Source organism: Opisthocomus hoazin, chromosome 10 (assembly GCF_030867145.1).
Source record: "Opisthocomus hoazin isolate bOpiHoa1 chromosome 10, bOpiHoa1.hap1, whole genome shotgun sequence".
In the NCBI taxonomy this organism is placed as follows: domain Eukaryota; kingdom Metazoa; phylum Chordata; class Aves; order Opisthocomiformes; family Opisthocomidae; genus Opisthocomus; species Opisthocomus hoazin.
The window spans coordinates 24,046,255-24,067,931 of record NC_134423.1 but is presented as its reverse complement, the minus strand read 5'-3'; the positions used below and the strand labels follow the sequence as shown (position 1 = coordinate 24,067,931).

The 21,677-nt window shown below is 53.9% G+C and overlaps 2 protein-coding genes across 5 annotated transcripts in view; one reads left to right on the top strand and one right to left on the bottom strand.

Moving 5' to 3' along the window:
• The window catches only part of ACAN (aggrecan), a 28,778-nt gene extending 15,911 nt beyond the window's left edge, over positions 1-12,867 (top strand). The window contains exons 14-19 of one of the 2 annotated variants that reach the window (XM_075431772.1): positions 5,549-5,662; positions 9,162-9,320; positions 9,798-9,880; positions 10,221-10,365; positions 11,124-11,306; positions 12,779-12,867. In XM_075431772.1, coding sequence (XP_075287887.1) covers positions 5,549-5,662; positions 9,162-9,320; positions 9,798-9,880; positions 10,221-10,365; positions 11,124-11,306; positions 12,779-12,867 — 773 coding nt within the window. The remainder of the gene's footprint in view (positions 1-5,548; positions 5,663-9,161; positions 9,321-9,797; positions 9,881-10,220; positions 10,366-11,123; positions 11,307-12,778) is intronic. The other variant, XM_075431773.1, reaches the window with a different exon arrangement.
• A 1,825-nt stretch (positions 12,868-14,692) lies between these two features.
• On the bottom strand, positions 14,693-19,116 carry HAPLN3 (hyaluronan and proteoglycan link protein 3). Of its 3 annotated transcripts, none has more exons than XM_075431782.1 (5): positions 19,030-19,116; positions 17,258-17,435; positions 16,635-17,006; positions 15,216-15,518; positions 14,693-15,040 (listed from the first exon to the last, which is right to left on the bottom strand). In XM_075431782.1, exons 2-5 carry the CDS (start codon positions 17,406-17,408, stop codon positions 14,760-14,762), a joined length of 1,107 nt encoding a protein of 368 aa, XP_075287897.1. In that variant the 5' UTR covers positions 17,409-17,435; positions 19,030-19,116; the 3' UTR covers positions 14,693-14,759. The 3 variants fall into 3 exon arrangements, with proteins under 3 accessions (XP_075287897.1, XP_075287899.1, XP_075287898.1); XM_075431784.1 differs by having other exon boundaries at positions 17,282-17,435; XM_075431783.1 differs by having other exon boundaries at positions 17,258-17,410; positions 19,030-19,084.
• Positions 19,117-21,677: the final 2,561 nt, after the last annotated feature.

Below are 21,677 nucleotides of genomic sequence, written 5' to 3'. Positions count from 1 at the left end.
TGATTCCTCTGCAAGGACAGGAACCCCACAAGCTTGAAGAATTGTCCATAGGTTTGGCTTCTTCATCTAGAGTTTTGCCAACTCAGCGGGTCTTTTTGCTTTTGGTAACATTTGAAGACACATAATTATTAGCTGAAAACAGCATGCTGAAGCTCTAGTGAAACATTGCGGTTTGGAGCACTCTGACCAGTCAATGACTTAAAAACTTCCCTGTGGGGGAAAAAAGAGAAATGTGCTGATATGGCAGCTATTTGTGTTAAGTTTTGCTTGTCTCTGGTGAAATGAGTTCATGAAGGCTTCTGCCTATGGCTCCAACACAGCTGAAGGTTAGAATCCAAATGAGGAAAGGTCTGGATGGGCTTTCCTCGTTCTTCACAGCCTGGAAGTCCAAGGGATAGAGTTTTGTTGGTCTGGAGAAGACCAACCCAGAAGAAAAACATCTAGAAAACATTCCGCTGACTATAGTTTCACCTAATGTGGAATGAAGAGTATGCTCTCAAGAAGGAGATAGAGGTACCAGTCCTGGCTGAGAGACAAGCTAAAGCACACGTCATTTGTGGCTGACCAGAAGATTTGACCTCTCCTGGATATACTGTCTATTTTGCATTAGAATTTCATTAGCTTAATAAAATCCTTTCTCTGAAGAGGCAACCTACAGTCCTGGACTAGTGTTGTATACATGTCAGTAAACTTCTACACACAGTGTTTTGGAGGCAGAGGTGTCCAAATTTCCTGAGCTCTCTTTTCATGGGAGTGTTGGACAAATCAAAGGTCCCAGCAAATCAACAAGTTCTCCTGGAAACTTGCTGTTCTCTAGGGGAATACAACTTTTAAAGGCTGTAGCACTATCTGTCCCTTCTGCTGCATGGAGGCTTTGGTTTAGTTATTTTAATTATTTTAATGACTTCATTGCTCATCCTAAGTCACTAGCTGGCTATGTGACGTTCAATGCCAACATTTTACTTAAAAAGTGAGGGAACTGTTTTCCCTGACTCCTCCTATTCTTTTCTTGTAGGAATCACCCTACAATTGCTCCAATTTTTTTCTTCACTGTTTGAGCTATCAAATCGGCAGTTCAAACTTCCCAGGAGTCTCTGAAAAGCAAATTTAGTTTGTACCCGGATTTTTTCATGAGTCTCTAGAAGATAATTATCTAGCGGGTCTCCAAGTCCCTACATGGATAATTGCACTTACAAGGAGGCCTATAGAGAAAGAGTGAGGGGCACAACAGGGATGGTTGGACATCCTGAAAGTGCCTTGCCTTTCTGTCTTCACTTTTCCTCTCTGCACAGCAAAAACAGGAATTTAAATCCTAGCGTGTATTTCCAAGTGGGTTACTCACAGCTGCAGGAAAACCAAGCAGTTTGTTTGGGGTTTCGGATAGCATCCTCTCTGTTCACAAGCTGCTTCTCCTTAGTAGATGTTTCAAGCACAAAGCTGACCTTGTTTAATGGGTACTCTTGCTCAGCTGCCATGCAGGCTGCAATTGAAAGAAATGCACAGACTGGATTGTTTTAAGAAACATTCGCACTGTTTTTCAGTATTGTTTTCTTAGCTTGGGATGAAGTATTTTAAAAGCATTTCCTTCTCACCACTGACACTGCGTGTTCACTTTTGCGTGTCGTCTGCCTTCTGAGCAAAACCAGGACCAATCCATGTCTTTTTCTTTTCTAAAGGATTTCTCTTTCCAACTTCTATGATCTAGTACAGCAAATTGTTTTCAAAGGCATTGTAAGAATACTTATGGTGTGTTTAGTTGTACCAAAAAAAATAGTTCTGACTAAATATAGTATGTATCTGGCAATGCAAAGAAATCTTAGGGAGAAAATGGTGAAACAATTTCAAAGTTTGCATTGTAGCTATGTAACTCCGCTTGCTTTCTCCAGCCAATGGTTTACATCTTCCAGATGCAAGACTCTGTTTACATTGGATATTTTGCTTTAATTGTTTTATTAAAAAAAAAAAAGAATCTAGAAGTTAGACCTTGGGTCCTGTTAGTAGCAAAAATTAGAAACTGTTGTGACAATAGATTTGAATAATTTTTTGCAACTTCTGGGATATTAACTGCAGTATGAATCGTTTTCTAAAGAGCTGCTAATTTTGCATTATCCTCAAGAAGTGAGTTAATAATATGTTCTAAATGGGCTTCCTGCTCTTGGCACCACAAGGCATTTTTCTCTCCTGTCTGTTTTAGAGCCAAAGCTCTCAAAAGCAAGGGCTGCCTCTGTTCTGCATCCCATGCCGCATGGCTTGTCCTTTGTTAGCGCTGGGTAATAATAGCAGTAGTCTTGTCTTCTTGTCCGTTGATAAGCACTTGAGATGCATGTCAAAGCAGAGCTGACTTTTTGAACGACTGCTCACTCAAGCAAATAAATAGCTCTCATCTGCGTGAGATCTTTAGATGTCAAGGTACAGGGCAGCCAGTGCTGTGGAAGCGGGGGCTCGCTCCGAGCTGAGCTGAGCTGGCACACCTAGCCTGCCGCAGGCTTATCAGCAGCTGAAGAGGTGTATGGTGACTGACTAACCTCAGCTAGCTCTAATCTCTGTGAGAGTGGACACATCTATGGTATATAAAAGGTTATGAAGAAAACCACCAAGCCTTGCGTGATAGATGGGAATTTTTTTTTTTACTGGAGTTCCCATCTCTTGTAAATCCTATGGCCTTGATGTGACATCTTAGGAACACCCACAAACCGGCTTGCCAGGGTTTCCAGAGACAACTTCTCTGCCAGTTTTACCATTTAGTCCTTACTTTTCAAACAGACCTCTAAGACCTAGATTTTCCGTGAGAACCAGAACCAGAAACACTTCTTCCACCCCGCTGGTGTGTTTGAGTTTCCTGATATCAGCTTGGTGAGGTGATTCTACATCCAGATGGAGACAGGGTCACTGCCCCAACAGCCCAGTGGGCTGAAGGGGAAGTTCGATATTTACGATCATCATGTGCTTGAAATGCCTTCTCTCCAGCCTTTTGCAGCACACTTCTGGGAAAGAAAATAACTGTGTCTCATTTGTATTTGTTGTCTGTTTTTCCAGTACTGTCTAGATATACAGACCCTTTCTTTATGTGTCATATATAAAAATATATATGTATATGTATGGAGAGATACATAACATATATATTATATGCAGATATTTGTTTTTACAGCATATATAATATGTGCAATCATATTATATACAATATCTGTAAAAGGAAATTCTGTTCCAGTGTTATTTCCCGGCTAGAAATTTTTGGCAATGAATTTGCACATGTGTGCCTGCTCCCTCCTCCTCCAAGACCAGGGATGACAACGGACAGTGGGTTTCCTGCATCGCAGAAGAGATCTTGGATGTGCCAAGTTTTAGCTCACGTGGCCAAAGATGGCTGAATATTCATTATTCCCTGCAAAACGTTCTCCTTTAGCTCTCGTATGTGCTTTGTTCCCACTTCCACAGCATGCTTTCCACTTCATGGAGCCTCACGGACAAAGGAGAGCCTTTCCTTACTTGCTCAGCTGGAGCCCACCAGAATCAACACAAACTTCTGCTGCCACTGCTTTTGGGAAGCCCAAGGGTGTTCTAGAATTGTGGTCATCGCTCAGGATACCTCATTTTGATTTATGCTCTCTATCTCCTAGGAACTCCAAGTGTGACTAATAAGTAACAGCCAGCCAAGTTCAATTCTTCACTTCTGCTAGGCCTCTGACCCTCATTTTGTTCTGGAAAGTATTTATTAGTGCAAGGGAAACAGGATCTCCAATTCTTTTCAAGATGCAGTGAACAAAGAAATCCAGAAAGAATTTATGAGTATTTAGCAGGGCAATTTAGAGTAAAAAAATTCCTTCTGTTGGTGAAGAACTAACTGCAAAACTGATATAAGAGGTTCATCAGCCATCTGAAGAACAATTACATTGCTCACAGTGATATAGCCTAGAATAAGGATGACAACCTTCGTGCTCCAAAGCATGAACCGATTTACCATTCAAGGTCAGGAAGAATTTTTACCATCACTTAAGTGTATTACAGAACATGTCAACTTTTAGACATTGTCCAGTGAACGACCAGACAGCCACATGGGGTAAAACATGCATCTGCTCTCATATGTCTGGGGCCACTGAGCAGCTGTGCCACGGTTCTGCAGGGAAATGCTGTTTGACTGAATATACCCCAATCAGAAGATGAGCACAGACCTTCAGGAGCTGCTGCTCTGCTCTGGTATTTTCATAGCCAGCATGTTTATCATCTTTGAATGTTTCCTCACTAACCACTCTCATCCATAAGCAGAGCATGGAGTGTTAGTGGGCACTTTTAAAGCCTTATATTTCTTCTGAGCGTAAAAGAGAGAAATATCTCGCATGAGGATCTAACCAGTCATCATTTAACCTAACCTGCATGGATGTGATCCCACTTTCTTCCTTAGTCTTCCTCTTTGATTCCTGAGTTGAACGTCTCTGAAATCTTTCCATTCTGAATGATTTTTCTTCTGATTCCAAAGCTCAATAAGTAGGATTAAAGCTTGGTCTGGAGGGATATGGGGAGAAGAGCTTTCACTTCCAGCACAAGCTGGATTTTACAATATATAGGTATAAAATATCTACTGGTGGTGTTCTTCAAAGCATCCATGCTTCATTCCTTCTGCCCCACCATGACAGGGAATGGAAGTTCTACCCAGGCTTGTGCTAACTAGCAAGCTGAGAAAAGTTGGAGAGCTGGCAGCCAAACTCTTCCCATACCATCTTCTCTTTTCATGTCCAGAAAAGCAGAAAGAATCATAAGGGCTGCTCTAGGTGGGAAACTAAGAGTAGTTTCCTCTACCAAGAGGGATTCCGTGGCTGGAAAAGACATACAACTTCTTCCAGTCCCGCCACAATCAAGAGAGAGCATAGTGGGGACAAAGCTGGGGAAAACGGCACTGCACTCCAGTATTCTTCACCAAGGAAGAGGCCTAAGATCCTCAAAGGGAAAAAACTGAGGATCTCTGAACCACCTTTGAATCCACTTCTTTTCTTCTCCACACTTTCTTCTTCTACACTGAGAAGAGACTTCTTGCCCCAAGACTTCATCTGAATTATAGTTAGGAAGAAATAAGTAGTGAGCACTGGCCCCAGGAATGCCAATTAGGACCTAGAGGTCTATTTCAGGATGTTTCCATCACTTACAAGAATTTCACGTTCTTCCTCATAGAGCCATAGCTGGTGAAGACACAGACAAAAGTTTGCATGTTTGATCCATCAGGCAGAGACAGTGGACGAGGAACAGTTATCACAGTTGTCAAGGACACTGAGTGCTGTGTATTAGATACATCCTGCTGAGCTAGTAGTGATATCTTGAGAGCGGTATTCAAACATCAAGTGACAGAAAAACAGTGTCTTCCTTGAAGGGTGGGTTGGGTCTCTTGTCTTCATTCTTCCAGCAGCAGCAGTGGCAGTATGGTTTAAAATAAGACCCTAGCAACTCCCAGGTTCCCCCCAAACAACTGATATTCCCTCCTAATAAGCAAGGAAACAAGTTCTCCTGTTGGTGGAGTTGTCTGCCCAGAGCCCTAATGGAAGCCCTTGATTTCTTGCAGACACTGATGAGTGCCACTCAAGCCCCTGTCTGAATGGAGCTACCTGCGTTGATGGCATCGACTCTTTCAAATGCTTATGCCTTCCCAGCTACGGAGGGGACCTGTGTGAGATCGGTACGGCCTACCTGGCTTCAGCTAATCTTACTAACTGCTGCACTACTTCGTTCACACCCCACCCCCAAAAAAAGCTGATCCCAAGTGCTCCCATCAGTCCCACCCTCATCTCAGTAAGCTAACATCTAACAGCAGCTTAAAATACACTAGGGAAAAGCTTTGAGACTTTTGCTTATGTATTTTGGTTACTTTGTTCATCACGGCACCGTGTCTTCCAAGATTCCTAAGCAGGAGCTTCTGGTGTCTTCTTCAGCTTTCTCTTCTCTGTTAAGTATTTCTAGTGAAGCTCCATACAGGTTGTAATGGTGTTGATCACATAAGTTGCTATCTCTTTGGGTCAAGGGTCTTTCTGTTCATCTGTAACAGTAGGGAAACATCTGAGTACACCTTCACCCCAGGCAAATGTTCTCTGCTAGACTGGAATTTCATGGAAGGATGCTTCAACCAAGCCATGAAAAATGATTGTGTTTCTCTCTGTGAAGATGCAGCTGAGAGAAGCCTGGTTCACTCCAGGAATCTCCACCAATTTGGCACAGCATGACATTTTTGTCATCTCTTCAACATGGCTTCCTGTGGCAAAATCAGCAGGGAATATGTATCTTTGAGAAAACATGAAGTGACCTATTTTTCCAGCAAAATTAAATACTCTGACCTGCACTAATACTTCTTTTTGTTTCTACAAGGAAAGAAAAAAAGATACTTTTTTTCTTAAAGCTGATGAAAGTCCAAACTTTTGTCAGCTTAGCTGAAGGGAAGCTTTCCCACCTTGCTCAAACAAAAGAGGAATAAGGTTGCAGTGTCTTCTTTACCTTGGTATGAGTAATGATAATATATATTAGATTTTCTCCTCTCCTTGCTCTGCATCGCTCTTTCTGCTTCCAACATGAACATGTGGAGTAGACCATAAGAATGTGACTCAGAATCATTGGACCATCTGGGCAGGAATTGTGCTATCTTAACATCGCTTTCCTTATGCAACCTAATCAGCCCCTGAGTTACCTGTCCCTGCTACCTGTTGTTGAAGATCCCTGTGATCCAGCAAGAAACTTTCTACCCTGTGGCTGCTTACAATCTTGTTTGGTCCAAGCCAGACTTAATTTCCTCTCTTCTCTGATTTATGGGCTCATGATATCTGGGGAAATGGAAGCCAGTGCCCTGAATTCAGTGGGGAATGTAAAACTTCATTATTCCCATGAGGCAGACCATCCCTCCCATGGGTCTTCAAGAACAGCAGGACACCATAGGTGAACTCTGCCTTTTGTGCACACAGCCAGTGCTTCTTGTCACCATGAGTGTTCCTACCAGGAAACAAGTTTCATCATTCTTTTCCAAGAGGATTGCTGTCATATTTCCCCTTAAGTAACAGCTATGTAGGAAAGAGTGGCATTTCTCCTAGGAAATGTCCTGTTGAGGTTCTGTACCATGTGCTGACCCATCCCTAGGTTGCAATGACAAGTGGTAGCATTCAAGCTTCTGGAAAAAAGTCTTAAATCTCAAAGTACAGAGTGCATTCTCTGCTCACCTTGTGCAAGTGATCTGCCTGCAAAGACCAAGAATCTTAGTGCTTCAGCTACTTCCAGATGATCCACTTGATCTGTTGAAGTAGACAGAAAATGTTTTTAATGCCTCATCTGACTACCAACCCTTCCATCATCTATGCAGCATCTGCAGTCTCCAGCTGGAAGAACACCAGAAGGGTGGATCAGGAGGAATTAGTGTGATTGAAGGTGACAAGTGCTTTGACCTACCAAGTTTAACAACAGAAGAAAGAAACTGAACACAGAAAACCTTACTGGAAAGAGAGAGAGGCATGAGGACTCATGAAAATCCACCACTTCAAGAATCCTAGAATCATAGAATCCTTAAGGTTGGAGAAGACCTCTAAGATCATGAAGTCTAATCATCATCTGGAGTACTGTGTCCAGTTCTGGGCTCCCCAGTTCAAGAAAGATGAAGAGCTACTGGAGAGAGTCCAGCGGAGGGCTACGAGGATGGTGAGGGGACTGGAACATCTCCCCTACGAGGAGAGGTTGAGGGAACTGGGCTTGTTCAGCCTGAAGAAGAGAAGGCTGCGAGGGGACCTTATAAATGCCTACAAATATCTGAAGGGTGGGTGTCAGGAGGATGGGGCCAAGTTCTTTTCAGTGGTGCCCAGCGACAGGACAAGGGGCAATGGGCACAAACTGAGGCACAGGAAGTTCCGTCTGAACATGAGGAAGAACTTCTTCCCTCTGAGGGTGACGGAGCACTGGAACAGGCTGCCCAGGGAGGTTGTGGGGTCTCCTTCTCTGGAGATATTCAAGACCCGCCTGGACAAGGTCCTGTGCAGCCTGCTGTAGGTGACCCTGCTTCGGCAGGAGGGTTGGACTAGATGACCCATAGAGGTCCCTTCCAACCCCTACTATTCTGTGATTCTATGATTCTGTGAACCCATCACCACTGTGCCTGCTAAACCATGTCCTGAAGTGCCACTTCTACACTTTTTTTGAACACCTCCAGCGATGGTGACTCCACCACTTCCCCAGGCAGCCTGTTCCAATGCTTTACAACTCTTTCAGTAAAGACATTTTTCCTAATATCCAATCTAAACCTCTCCTGAGGCAACTTGAGGCCATTAGAGCAGCAAATCCCTGAGAAAGGATGGTAGATCGGGCATCTGAAAGGCTGAGATTTAAACACAATTCATTTTCTATTTCCTTTATTCACATGGAGCAGATGTATGGTGTTGCATTGCAAGAGAGCTGCTGAAGGTCTTTTCTTGTGGTTTCTACATTCGCTTCTGCTCTCCTCCATGTGTGTTTTTAATTTTTTTTGGTTAATATGTTCGACTCTTCAGAGTTTCTCGGATGGTAAAAAATATTCTGAAAGGTTGAGAAATTTTTTTACTTCTCTAGCAGTTTCCAAGCTTTTTCCTTGAGATTTCATGTTCTCTCTCCACCATGGTAAGTTCCTGCCTCCAACTCTTTTCTCCGATCTTGGTAGGCTTGCTTCTCCTCCAGAGCACCAGAACCGCACCAAGCAATGCAACCACCTGAACCTGGGCTCTCCTCCCCTGTTTCATTTTCAACACATATGTGCTGATTCTGGGCATCTGGATTCAGGATTTGGACTTTCTTTCAAAAGCAAGAAAACTGTGCAAGCCAGCGCAAGTGGGAAGAGAGACGTTCTTGCTTGGTCAGTTCCTCAAAAACAGAGTCCAGGAACATGACATGGGGATTGAATCAGAAATCAGTTTGTATCGCTCAAGTTTTCTAGCACTGGTCATGTTACTGCAAACATGGGGTTTTCAACCCAGGTTCCCCGCTCTGTCTGTGTCTTGGATGCCTTTTGATAATTTTCCCTGGGATTTCCCACAGGCAACAGTGTCAGAGTTTGCTTTTTAGTGGAAGTGACCATGCGTTGTCCCGTGCCATGAGAGCATAAGATGCTTAAGAGGTGAGTTGGAAAGCTTCCAGACCCATCCACCAACTCCTTTTCATCCCTCCTTTGTGTGTTTCAGACCTGGAAAACTGTGAGGAAGGCTGGACCAAGTTCCAAGGCCACTGTTACAGGCACTTTGAGGAGAGGGAGACTTGGATGGACGCAGAGACCAGATGCCGACAACATCAAGCCCACCTGAGCAGTATCATCACCCCAGAGGAGCAAGAATTTGTGAACAGTGAGTGCTGAGGGCAGGCTGAGACTGGACAGGGGTCCTTCCATTGGACTCTGAGTCTATGAGCAGATTTATCCAAAATCATGTAAAATCCACAATTTCCCCCACTAGTGCTCAGGTATTTCCTAACAAGGCCTCACTCTTGCGTGAGAAAGAAAGAACCATGAGACAGAAGAGGGCTCTTTCTCAGCTAGGACAGATCTTCACTCTTACCACGTTGCTGATGTGGCTTGTTTATGAGATGTTCACTTGCCGCAACAAGTGCAGTGACCCATGCCAACATGGGTGAATCCATGTTCATGGCACGCTGAGTGAGGAGGAAGAAGGACAAGCATGATGCAGGCAAAATAGGACATCAGGGGCTAGTGACTGGGAAGGAGCCTGGAAAGGAGTCTCCAGAGCCAGAGAGAGCTGAGATGGCTTCCAACAAGGTATAGGGGAACCATGACCTACTCTTCTCTCCCCCACCGTCTCTTCCAGGCCACGCACAGGACTACCAGTGGATCGGCCTCAGCGACAGAGCTGTGGAGAATGACTTCCGCTGGTCTGACGGGCACTCCCTGGTGAGCCTGCAGCCCGGGTTGCGGGCAGGGGCTGGCTTTCAGAGGGGGGGAAGAGGTTCCCCTTGGGCGGGAAGAGTGAGTTACGTGCTGAGTGCTTGGATTGGGCATTGAGGGAGGCAGCCCTAAACTTTGGAGGGCTCATGGTTTTTCCAAGCCTCTAGTAAAGCTGATCAGCTAAACTCCTGGGCACCATCACGACAGAAATAACCACTGTAGTACAGTACTGGCAACCCATGGTCTCTGCTGGTGAGATGCATGGGGGAGGCAGCAGCAGGGATGAAGAAGGGAGTAGCAGAGGGGAGGACTCAACCTTAGGTGAACGGCTTTCCTCTCCCGGCAGCAATTTGAGAACTGGCGGCCCAACCAACCTGATAACTTCTTCGCGGCGGGTGAGGACTGCGTTGTGATGATCTGGCATGAGCAAGGAGAATGGAACGATGTTCCCTGCAACTATCACCTTCCCTTCACCTGCAAGAGAGGAACAGGTCAGCACCCTGCACTGTGTCAGCAAGGCTGGGGGTCTTAGGCTGTGGCTGTGGGTCTGCCAGGGCCAGGGTTTCACATCCCCTGGCAGAGCAGCGCCCAGCTGCAGCATCACTCCTGCACACCAGCTCCATGCCCTCCCATGGACACAAGCAGCTGTTGTGACGTCCAGCTCTCACTGCCTCTCTGGGAGGCAGGAACGGAGCCCTGAGGCAGACTGCTGCTTGATTTCAAGGCCCATCACAGAATTTTCATATTCTTCTACCCCTAGATTTTGTGGGCAGAAGCAATCTCAAAGGGATTTAAGGTTTTATGAACTTTTTAATCAACTTTCCCTTTTTTGTACTGCCTCTGTCTGTCCTCTCCGAAACAAATGATCCCTCTGTGGACGTAGCAAAAGAAAGTCCAGCATGCTCAAATGATGGCATCTGCCTAGATGGGACCCAGCCAGCTTCTAGATCAAAGATGTTATTCAAGGGGGAAATAACAGGGGAGGGCATCACTCCCGCTGCATCTCAGGGCTGGGCAAGGATGGCTATGGACACGGATGCCTCTTTCCATCCACACCTTTCAAGCAGCCACCACACACTCCCTCTCTGCAGCCCTGAGACCTCATGGGACAGGGTGCAGGAGAAGCAGAGCGAAGGAGGCTGTGCGTGTCCAGCCTGCGCTGGGCAGGCAGGAGCTGCCCAGATGTGAGCTGCCTGCTCATCCAGGCAGGAATCCTCCAGCTCTCCATGTCTCTGTCCATCTCCTGCAGTGGCCTGCAGTGACCCCCCCGTGGTGGAGAACGCCAGGACCTTCGGTCGGAAGAAGGACCGCTACGAAATAAACTCCATGGTGCGGTACCAGTGCAACCAAGGCTTCATCCAGCGCCACGTGCCCACAATTCGGTGCCAGCCCAACGGGCAGTGGGAAGAGCCGCGGATATCCTGCATAAACCGTACGTCTCGGCCCCTCTACCTACGGGTTAGGGCTGATGCATCCCTGCAGCTGGGAGAAGGAGCTGGGAATGAAAGGAGGGGGGCATCGTCTCAGGGTGCAGGTTAGCTCCGAGCCAGGTGGAAGAGGACATCATGGCCCACTTGACTTGTTGAAAGGTCCGCTGTGATGGGGCCATAGGAGTTGGCATCTTCTGGGCAGGTGTGGGGTGCAGGGGCTGGCTGGAGGGGCAGCCCAGGCAATTCCTGCCCCGGCGGGTCCTCCATGTAGGCAGGGCAGGGGCAGCTCCAGAGCCAGGAAAGGGCAACAAGGAGCTTACCAAGGGCCCAGGCTGCTTAAAGAAAGGAAAGAAAAAGTAATAGCTTCTGAAACGGTGAGTTTTGGCACCACTGGCATCGGCAGAGAGAGAAAACGAGGGGGAAGCTGTGCCCTTGCCCGGCATCCCCCTGCCCTGGGAGCGGACAGGAGCCCTGCAGCAGAGCTAAGCCGAGGGACGGGGCTGGGCTCCTCATCCTTCTCCTGTCAGGCCTCCAGCTGATGGCAGCCAGCCCTCTCCCACTGGTGTCCCAGCCCACTCCCAGGCCTGCCTACACCCCTGTCCCATCCCTGCTCGCCTGCAGCTTCCCAGTAATTTCGTCGGCCTCCGCCAAACAGCATCTGTCCAGTGGTCTCCTTGCCAGATTCTGGTCCAGCTGGGCAATTTCAGCTAAAGCAACGGTCCCATGACCAGGGAGAGCTGATATGGGCTTAAGGGACAAACCTTTGTCCCAGGGAGCAGATGGAAGGAGGAGGGATGGAGGAGGTGTCCGAGCCACTGACTCCTTTGGCTCTGCTGTGGACACGGAGAGCTGCAGGCTTCTCCGAGCACAGACCATCAGCAATCAAGAGACCTAGGCTGTTCCCAGCCAGCTTTTTTTTTGCTGCTTCCATCAAAACCCTCCTGCAATTCTCACACCGGAGCAGTGCCAGCTTCGAGGCAGACTGGCAGGAAGGATCAGGCAGAAACCTTGTCCCTGCCAGACAGACAAGGCTGTTTCCCCTCCTATGCCCTGAGCACATCCCACTGCTGGTGGATATTTCCCTCCCTGTCCCAGAGGACTGGAGAGCAACTGGTAGGGCAGCGGGTGAGACAGGGAAGCGGTCTCCATGCCCACCCCATTAAGAGAGCTGCCCTCCCGGCCGGGCACAGGGAAAGGACAGGCTGAGCTTCCGCAGAGAGGATGCTCCTGCCTGGGCTCCCAGGAGGCACCGGGCGTCGTCAGCCCTGGGTGAAGCAAACCCCAGCTGCGGGGGCGAGAGAAGGGCCGACTGTGTGCGGGCGAGCAGGCTGGCACTGCGGCACACAAAGTTGCCCACCGAGCAGCTCTGCCTGCTGCTGCCCACATTTATCCAGGGAGCCAGCACGGGACAAGCAGCGCCTCTGTCCCAGCTCCTGCTAACAAGGTGCCTTTTCTTCTCCTCCCTCTCCTGCAGCCTCCAGCTACCAGCGCAGGCTATACAAGAGGAGCCCCAGGAGCCGGTCGAGACCCAGCGGCAGAGCCGTGCACAGACCCACCCATTAGACCGGGGCGAGAAACACCGAGGGGGAAAGCCAGCGAGAGAGAGAGATTTTTAACAGAACAGTTATATTAACAGAGTCGATTTCTTCTTCTTCTTGTTGCTTTTTTGTCATATAAGGAAAAAAAATTATATTAAAGACAAACCCACCTTTGTGTATATATATAAAAAAAAATTAATGTTTTTTCCAAGCACCAAAGCAAAGCGAATTAGATCTCAGCATTTTTACTAACCGTCCGGTTCCAATTATCTTCGTGCCTTCAGGGACAGGGAGGGGGGTGGGTTTGCAGAGGGCAGGGGGTTAAGTTAAATAATAAAGATGATTATTTTTTCCTGATTTTATCCACGAACAATGTAATTATTTCTGTTATTTAATCTCCGGGGTGAACAGCACCTTTTGGGGTTTTATTTTTTTTTTCCAGAATCCTCCTACTGCTGCAGCGCGTCAGGGCGGGTAGGGAGGGCTGGGGGGCTGCGGTGGAAGGAGCTGTGGGAGGAGGGAGGCAAGGGGATGCTGAGACCCAGGACCCAGGCGATGGGGCCCCTCTCTGCTTCCCCGCTGCCCCCCCTGCAGCACAGCACCCGTCCCGGGACAACGTGCTCTTTCCAGGGGACCGTGCGGGGCACCAGCGTTCCCTGCACCTATTTATATTTTTGAACATATCCTATTTTGAAAGAATGATAAATAATAAAGAGACTGAAATCAGAACAGGCACTTTGTCAGTGTTGTTTTTTGGGGGGAAGGAGGATGCCTGTGTGGGCTGGGCAGGGGTCTCATATGGCAAGGCAGCAGGGAAGGAAGGGGAGCACAAACAGGGTCCTCCAGGCTACACGGGACCAGCTCAGCCCCAGCCAGCACCCAAGGGTGCACCTTTGGACACAACAGAGGTGTGAGGGAGTTTCCCCAGCCTCAGCCAAAGAAGGACCCTGGGGCAGGACATCACCACCCCTGTTCAGCTCCTGCACTGGGACGGAGTTAACCCACATGTCCTAAACCTACCTAAAAACCATCACCAGCAGGCAATGCTTCACCCTCCAGTTTCCAGTCCTGATGTGCGCGGGGTTGATTAACACTCATTAATAAGGGAGCATGGGGACCCTTGCAGGAGCTCGAGTGGGTGCAGGGCTGAGACAGCAGCAATGAGATGATGCTCAGACAATGATGAGGTGTCCAGCCAGGGATCTCCAAATCCTCTCTCTGAGGCAGACCCCTCTCTCATGTTGGGACAGAGACGGGGACACAGCCACGTCGCTCCAGGGCTTTCTCCACTGATTTATTAGAAGAGGTCCAGGAAAATATGTCTTTTCATAACCAAACGCTCAAAGAAGAAGGCACCAGAGTTCAAGTGGCATCCAGGCAAGGGGCACATGGAGATAAGGCACCAGTGCTCCCGTGGGGACAGGCACAATGGCATCCTTCAGTGGGATGGGGACGGGGCTGGAAGAGGAGCCAGGATGCAACAGAGGCACCCGCTCTCTGCCTCTGGCCAACTCCAGCCTCACCTCGCTCCCACCTCGCAAGCTCAGGGGCAGGACCAGCCTGAAAGGGCAGGTGGGTGTCGGTGACATGCTGCCACCGCGGGAAGGGGCCACCACCCATGAGGTGCAGAGGCCAAGCAGGGTGGCAGCAGCCATGGGGATCGTCCTCACGCACACCCCCTGCCAGGGTCGGTCCTGCGCTGCCCCAGCCAGCAGCCGCCCCAAGCAGCTGTGTGCACCGGCTGCTGAGCAAAATGTGGAAAATATAAAGGAAGAAAACAAAATAAAACAAAAAGAAGCCTCTCCCCCCCACCCCACCTCCCCCCAGTCACCCCCAAAACTGCCCTGGGAAACACCCGACACCGGGCACCGTCAGGCTGGAAACATCCTCCGGCCAAGCAGGAGCCCTCCTGGCTCCTTATCTCTCCTTGTAGCAGAAGACCCCAAACCTGCCCTTGCTGGGGAAGCCGAAGCTGCGGACACCGGGCTCCACGGGGCCGCAGTTGGCCCGGGGCTGGGTGATGGGGTACCGGACGCTGCCGTCCGCCAGCCAGCCGGCATCGCAGCGATCCAGCCCCAGGAGCTTCCAGGCAGAGTAGAGCTGCCCCACCCGGGCGATCTCGGCCCCCACATCCTGGCAGCTCTGCTTGGCCTCCTCCAGCGTCATCCCAGCCGGGTGGTCCAGGTAGAAAACTTCTCCTAGGAGGAAGATAGGAGCATCAGTGCTGAGCATCATCTGGAGCATCCCTGCCCGGAGCTTCCCCACCCAGGCTGAGCCCTGTGCCCCAAGGGGGACGGAGGGCACAGGGTGCCACCGATGGGGCACGGCATCTTCCCCAGGATCCCACCCCCCAGCCCCTGGCCCAGCACCCACCTCTGAGCGCGGAGGAGAAGCAGAAGGCATCAAAGCGGTGCAGGTGCCGATGGCGTGGGCCGTAGCTGCGAATGCCCGGGGCGAGGTGCACCCCACCGCAGGGCTTGCGGGGCAGGCGGATGGGGTACTGCACGGTGCCATCGGCCAGCCAGCCCGCGTTGCACCAGTCCAGCCCCTCGCTCCAGGCCTGGAAGAGCTGGTTGAAGGTGGCGAGCATGGCGCCTTGCTCCTGGCACGCTCGCTCGGCTTCATGGAAGTTGAGCCTGTACTGCCCGCGGGGAGGCTGGTAGGGGAAGACGATGCCTGGGGACGGACGAGGTGCTCAGCCGGCTCCGTGGGCAGCCCACCCGCCCCGAGTCCGGCCCCAGCAGGAGCTGGAGGGGTCCCCAACCCATCCCAAATCCAGCTGTGGGACAGGGACCAAGCCATGGTCAGGCGTGCAGGGACGGGGCTGATGCGGCCACAGCAGCGAATTGCCAGCGACATCTGGTGGCACAAGGACAGGGGGGCTGGGGACACACGGACCACCCTCGTGGGCACACACCGGGATGCACAGACTGTCATAACCAGGACGCAGGGATCACCGCCACACAGATGCATGGACCACGGGCCTGGGGACATACAGACGGTGGTCCCAGGGAGGCACGGACCACCCCCGTGGGGATGGAGAGATCATTGCCATGGGGATGCACAGGCTACAGGAACAGGGACACAAGGACCAGCATCACGGGGATATATGGGCCAGGATCACAGGGACATATGGGCAAGGCTCATAGGGGCACAGGGACCACCAACATGGGGATGGAGGGACCACCATCATGGGGATGAACAGACCACAGGAACATGTGCACCACCACCACCACGGACCACAGTCACAGTGACCAGTGGGGACAAGCCACCAAAGGAGGGAGAGCCCGGGGGACAAGGGGGTAGACAGGGGCAGAGCAAGGCAGATATTTCCCCAGCTCTGAGCTTGGCAGTGGAGCCAGGGCTGGGTCAGGTCCCTCATGGCAAGTGAGCAAGAGGGGTTGGACCAGTCACCAAGGTTCATCACAAGACACTTGGGGACACCCAGCCCTGGGAGGTGAGGGCGTGGCTGCACATGATGCAGCACAGCGATAAGACGGGTGGGTAGAGGCAGGAAATGCTGTGGCCACAGGGTCACCCCCAGCTCTGACTCCACAGTAGCATCTCCAGCATCCTGGCTGGGCAGACTGCTCCGGGCTCACTCGCTGCTGAGACCCCACAGTCAGACAGCCCCAAGCCACCGCTCCGTCACACCATCCCAGCCCCTCTCTGCCCCCAACTGGGCTCCCCAGCTCCCCTGCCTTTCTGCCTCCCCCAGGGACAGGCTGTCATGGGAAGGCCAGGCTCATTGGCTTGGCGCAGGGGGTGATGCGGTCCCCTCCATGCCCCCACCTTGTAGCCGGAGGTCCACCACGTTGCTCTCATCCTCCAGCCCATCGATGACCTCACAGCGGTATTTGCCATCGTCCTGCAAGCGCACGTCGCTGACAACCAGCGAGGCCTCGCGCCGGCCAGTCTGGTGGAGGTAAGCACGGCCCTGGAACTTCCCAAAGGCCATGTAGGTCTTGCCAATGGCCACCAGCACGTCCTGCTCCTTGGTGTAGTCATCCCGCAGCTTGGACCACTTGATACGGATCTTGCGCTTGGATTCCATGTCGGGCTCATAGCTGTAGTGGCAGGGCAGGGTGACATTGGCGCCGCTGAAGCTGTAGATGGGGTCTTTGGGGGTCTCCACCACCAGCCTGGCCCCGTTGAAGTGAGCCACTGGGGACAGGGAGGGAAGGCTTGATGGGCAGGTCGGGATCTAGGGCTGGGCAGCATCTCCAAATCTCTCTGCAGCTGCTCCATGTCCTCCCTCCAGCCACCTCCATTTCTGCCTGAGCATCCTATGAGCATCCCCCGAGCACCCCTGGAGCATTCCCACCTGCTCCTCTGGGCCCCTTCCCCCCCCAAGAGATGGGTGCCAGCCCCATCCCAGAGGCAGGGGAGGACTTTAACCCCTCGCAGCGACCTACCAGCCGTGCCAATCTCCAATATACCTTTCTCCTGCCCGTTGCCCTTGTCGTTCATGATGTGGTTGTAGTAGAAGCCGTTGTAGAAGGGGTGGTGGGAGCCGCTGGCCAGCCGCAGCAGGGTGGCCTCCAGGAGCAGCGAGAGCAGCAGCATGGCTGGGGAGTGAGGCCGAACCCTGAGCTGCGGAGGGGGAAAGGGCTGCAGTAACACCCCAAAATAACCAGGAGGGCCCCAGCGCTGCCTGGCACACGGCAGCAGGCAAACCCCATCCCAGGAGTGCAAGGAGGGGGGGGAACAGCCGGCAGAGCAGGTTGCCTGCCCGCAGGGGAGTGCGCAGGCAACCTGAGCCGTGTCCCCAGACCTGCCTCACAACCCGGGCTCCCAGTCCCCTCCATCCTCATCCTCCTGCCTGGGTCACACTGCCCACACCACGTTTGCTGCAGCTGCCCATCGGGGCTTGCACAGCGGCCGGCCCAGAGCTGGGAGATGAGCCCAAACTGGGATGGGGCAGCCGGGGGAAACGCAGCCCAGGGCATCCCTTGAACAGGGAGCACTGGGAAAACATCACGTAGGGGGTGCGGGGGGAGAGAAGTGGCCGAGGCCCGCTGTAAGCCACAAGCTCAGTTTACAGAGGCAGCCAAGCACGCAACCTGGCCGAGGAACGAAGGAGAGAGCTCGGGGCTGCCCCCACTGCCCCAGCACCGGACAAAGCCCAGTGGCACCCAGCCAGCCTGGCCGAGGACCCCCGGCTCCGACCCGGGGCTGTCGCTTGGCACCGCAGACGCGGCTGGCGCTGACCCCGGGCGACACGCATCCCTCCCGAACCACGTCCCCGGCGCGGGGGAAGCCCGGCTGCTCCACGGCGCCGGAGACTCGCGCTGCCCCGAGCTCCGGGTGCCCCGGGCACCCAAGGGTGCTGCATGTGGGTCTCGCCTAGGGCAGCTCGCAGCCCCGTTTGCCGGCTTGTGAGCTTTCCCGGAGCCGGCAGAGGGGGCCCGGCAGCCGCAAGCCCCCAGCAGCCCCCGCTGAGACCCCAGCAGCCCCCACCGAGCCCGGGAGGGATCCCACATCTGTGTCCCCTGCTTGGACGAGGTCTGCGAGTGCCTGCCAAGGTGCCCCAAGCCAGAGGGCTGTGGGAGAGCAGGTGCTCACCCCCGGCAGGGTCTGATACGGGGTACAGTGGTGGTCTTCGGGGACCGAGGCATGCAACCAGATGCTCTCGCCGTGGGTTGCTTGCTCCCGGGCGTTCGTCCACAGTCGGTGCCACTGCCCACCTCCTCGTGGGGTGCAGCCCACGCTTACCAGCCACCGAGGTCTGCGGAGCCGGTGCTGGTGGGCATGGGGTGCAGCGTCTCGACAGCCAGCACAGCCCGAGAGCCCGGCGGCAGCCATGCGCGGTGCTGCAGGCGCCGGAGCCCAGCGGGCACGCTGCCACGTGCTGCCCACGCATGGCACAGCGGGCTCGAGGCACCGGCACCTTCGCACCTAGGTCTGGGGGCACCAGCCCTGGCCCGCCCCATGCCCCCAATGCCTAGCCACCCCACAGTGCCCAGCTCTGCGGTCAATTGCCGGGGGGCCCGGCATCCTCAACCACAATGCCCGTGAGCATCGTGCTGCAGCACCCGCCGCAGCGATGCCCAGCACCTTCTGGGGTGACGCCCGGCACCCTTCGCTGCGATGCCATCCCTCCGTGCCCTTCACAGCGAGCAGGGTGCTCCCCACCCCGGGGTGCCAGCCCTCCCCAGCCCCGGCTCCGGGGCCAAGCCCTACTCACGCTGGTTGCGGGCAGGCTGCAGGCGGGCGTGCAGGCAGGCTGCAGGCAGATGCACTGTGTTTAGGGCTCTTGCAGGGCTGAGAGGAAGCAGCTCCAGGGCCTGCCTCTTAAAGGGAAACACACGCCTTTCCCAACCCCCTGCTCGCAGCCCGGAGCTGGGTTGGGTGCCCCCGGCCCCCCGCCTGCCCACCATGCCCAGGCAACTGTCTCACCGGGCGCTCACACGCTGCCCACATGCTGCCCGCACACCTCTTCTGTGATGTGCCAGCTGCCAGCGTTGCCCCCAGCTTGGAGGGGTGAGCAGCAGGGAGCAGGGTGCCCTGTTGGGGCTGGTGGGACCCCGTGATGCCCAGTGCCAAAGCCCCGATGAAGACACAGTGCCCAGGGAGAAGAGCCATCCCTTGTCCCACGTTCCACAGGGGGGACTGGCCGCAGTCCCTGGGCACTGGTGGTGCTGAGCACGCAAGTAGCAGGAGCATCGCGGACATGAACTGCTCGGGACGGGTGGGCTGTGGCAGGTGGTGGTCCATGCCCGGGGTGTGCAGGCAGCGCCTGCCTGCTCTGGGGTGATGGGGAGGCAGCGGGCCACAGGGTTCAGCCTCTTCAAGGTCCGCTTGGTGCTGTGGGGGCAAAGAAGAGGCACAGCAACCAGGGCAAAAGCTTTGGGAGTGCCCAGTTGCACTCATCTGAGGGGGCATCATCCCTAGACTTGGGTGATGCCCTCCATGCCAGCTCCCGTGGGCACACAGAGCCCTGGCTCCGAGACCCCCAGATCTAACCCTTGGGCAGGGCAGCTTGGCAGAAGCACAGCCAGGGGATGCCGGTCCAGGGGTGGCCGATGAGGCCGAGCACACAGAGGAACTGCGGAGCAGCGTGCGCCCTGACCTGGCGACCTGCCGCCCCAGCCTGGCGCGCCGCTTCGCCCCCCGCTTTGTTGTTTTATTGGCAAGGAAATGAGGCGTGGGGGCCCTGGTCCGGCTCCTGCCGCCGCGCGGGACGGCGTCATGCCGGAAAGAAAACAACTCGTGTAAAAATAAGCCGCCCCGGCGCTGGCCAGGACCCCTTCCCTATGGCCCCCCAGCACGGCACACTCGGGGTGCGATCTTGTCTGCCCGCCGCCGCCACGCTGATCGGGAGCAGCCAGCATGGGGACGGCGTTATCTGCCGCCAGTGCCAGCCCAGCAGCCCCCGTCCCCGTGGGAAGCCCCGACCGGGGATGGCTGCGGGACCTGGGGTCTGGCGGCACTGCTCTTCCTCGCTCTCCTTTTCCCTGCACACCCACTCATCGGAGCCCTCCCCGAGGGGGGACACAGTGGGGACGGGCTGCCCGGGGACGTGGGAGCGTGACGGCCGGGCACGACGCCTGCTCGCCTGCCCGGAGCAGGCTGCTTGGCAGCCCACAACGGAGGGGCGATTACATCTCCCTGCATCCCGGCCAAGGGTCCCCGGTGCCCCCAGCCCTGCCCCATGGCTGCAGGAGGCGGTGGGATGCTGGCCCAGCTGCGTCCCTGCTGCCAGTGCCCCACTGCAGCTCCTCACCCAAGTGGTCCCCATCCCAGGGAGCCAGCAATCAGGTCGGTCCCCTCCACCCCCACGGCTACCCAGACAGACAGACGGCCACGTCGGGGCACGCTGCTCCTCCACGAGGCCAACCTATTGTTTCGGACTGGAGGAACAAGCCACATGGTGCCCGGTGCTGCACCCCAGCACCTGGCAGGAACCATCCTCTGCCTGGCCCGAGGAGGGGAGGAGCAGCAGGGAAGGGGAGACGGATGCTTTCGTGCATCTCTTCTCAGCGATGGCTCAGGGCTTGTGTTCGGATGTGGTTCTTGTCCGGATGTGGCCATCTCCTCTTCCTCCTCCCAGGGAGCAGGCAAGCGTGAGGAAGGATCTGGCCACCAGCAGTCCCCCGAGGAAGGAGGAATCCCCTTCGCTCCCTCCCGCCTCTCACCCTATTTTTGGTGCTTCTGGGATGATCTCAGATGTGTTTTCTTCTGGGGCTTGGGACGAAGCCCCAGGGCTGAGCTCCCCAAGGGGGACCCTGGGTGGGACCTGGGTTTCAGGGTGAGCAAGGCTGCGTAGGGTCAGTGTAGCTCTGACCCGGGAGCATGTGTTTAGGGCTGGCTGAGCTTTTGGTTGAACGGGAGCCATAAAAATGTCATCCTTGTCTTCCCCGCCTCAAACCCGGCAGCTGACAGCTCTGCTGTGGCCCCACTGGAGAGATTTCTCGCTGAAATGCCGCTTGCGCAGGATGATTCCAGCAGGAACCTGTTGCCCAAGGCTCAGACTGGGGAGGAAAACCAGTGGGATGGAGAAGGCTGTGATCTGTGCCGAGCTTTCCGAGTGGAGGCGAGAGGATGCTCTCCCCGACGGCTGCTTCCTGAGGAACCGGCTCGCGGGCAGCTGTCAGCACCGGCAGCCGAGTCAGCAGGCAGCGGGGTGCTGCGGCCGCAGCGAGCCGGCCCTCCCGCCTTCCTGCTGCCCCAGCAACGCAGCCGCGTCCGGGAAGAGCATCCGAGGGACGCGGACCAGTTTTGAAGGGCTGCTTACGGCACGGAGGGTGCCTTGGCCCTCACCAACCCCCCTGTCCTGGGGCTCAGGAGGAAGGAAACACCACAGAGCTGGGAAGGGGCTCAGGATCCATCAGT